This window comes from Raphanus sativus, chromosome 6 (assembly GCF_000801105.2).
Source record: "Raphanus sativus cultivar WK10039 chromosome 6, ASM80110v3, whole genome shotgun sequence".
Taxonomy (NCBI): Eukaryota; Viridiplantae; Streptophyta; class Magnoliopsida; order Brassicales; family Brassicaceae; genus Raphanus; species Raphanus sativus.
In genome coordinates, this window is record NC_079516.1 from 15,324,444 (window position 1) to 15,325,782 (window position 1,339).

General features: G+C 28.8%; 1 protein-coding gene across 1 annotated transcript in view; it reads right to left on the reverse strand.

Moving 5' to 3' along the window:
* LOC108806485 (sugar transporter ERD6-like 18) overlaps positions 1–1,128 on the reverse strand; it is a gene marked incomplete at its 5' end in the record, with an annotated part of 5,241 nt that extends 4,113 nt beyond the window's left edge. Inside the window, 4 exon segments of the mRNA XM_056989029.1 lie at positions 410–475; positions 587–652; positions 824–883; positions 1,039–1,128. Coding sequence (XP_056845009.1) covers positions 410–475; positions 587–652; positions 824–883; positions 1,039–1,128 — 282 coding nt within the window.
* Between the last annotated feature and the right edge of the window lie 211 nt (positions 1,129–1,339).

Consider the following 1,339-nt stretch of genomic DNA (forward strand, 5'->3'; position numbering starts at 1 on the left):
GGACTTGGGAATTTTGATTGAAACTTTCGAATTATTCAAATACTTATCTTTGAAATTATATGGTGGATATTTTGCATTATATTATATATATAGAGAGATCGGTCAAACTAATTTAAAACTAGTTTAGTTCAGATTCGAGTTGGAATAACGTACATTGACATTCTGATAATGATATAAAGTTAAGTTTCATTAGTTTCAACTTTCAACTTAAAACCAATAAAATATGAATTATAAATGGTCCTATATATTTTTAAAAGCAACAAAAATACTTTTATCAGTTTTGGTAATTTCTAAATATTTTGAACTTTCATACTCTTTAGAGAACTCACATATATTCCAACAAGAACACTTTTTTATCATAATATGTTCATGTTTTTTTGTCGGTACTAATTGGTTTTGAAAAAGTTACCTGGTTTAAAAAGGTAAATGTACCACGAATTTGTTTTGGCGTAATTTCTGCTATGTAGACAGGTACCTGCTTGGTATACAATTTAAAATCAACAGTAAATGTATATGATAGATAGAACTTTGGTAAGATTATATATATACATATATAAGAAATTAGTAGTACTAACAAGTTTGTTACCACATAGCTAATCAAACCGATTCCTATCCCCGATGAGATTCTTCCGAAGTTCAGCCACAACACATTCTTTTATGTACCATTCATGCATACCAAAAAAAAAGAAAAACTATAAAAATGTTGGTATATATAGCCGAAAGATGTTGGCAAAAAAAAACCAAAAGATAAACTGTTTAATCTTTTTTCTAGAAACACTGATATTACGACCAATATGTTTGTGGTAAGATATCTTGTTAATACCTTAGCGAAAGCGATGCACAGCCAACCAATGACACAGAAGATATCGGAGACCCACATTGTCTTCAAATTATGCAAAGCAACAAAATACATTTACGGTAGGAAGTTTCTATTCTTTCTTTTCGTGCCATGATTATTTTTTCTTAAATGGGAAAATTTTGATTATCAAATCATACATAATTTTTTTAATGATTATGGAAAGGTAAAAATGTAATTACTCCTCTTCTTCCTAGTACGATCGCCATTTTACCGCTGAACAATGCACCGAATGTTGCTCCCAACGTAGAGAATGAAGCAAACGCTGAGAACTGAAATTTGATTAAAATTTAAAAATATTCTAAGATTATTCAAACAATAAATTGTCAATGAGTAGATCTATTTTAGTGGGACATTAGTTACCAAAACAAGAAATACTAATACATATTAAGTCATCTTTTCACTAACAAGCATGAAAGAGAAATAAATTATTATTTCAGTATTTAGGATAACAACGACATATTTTTTGAGAAGAAGGGTAAA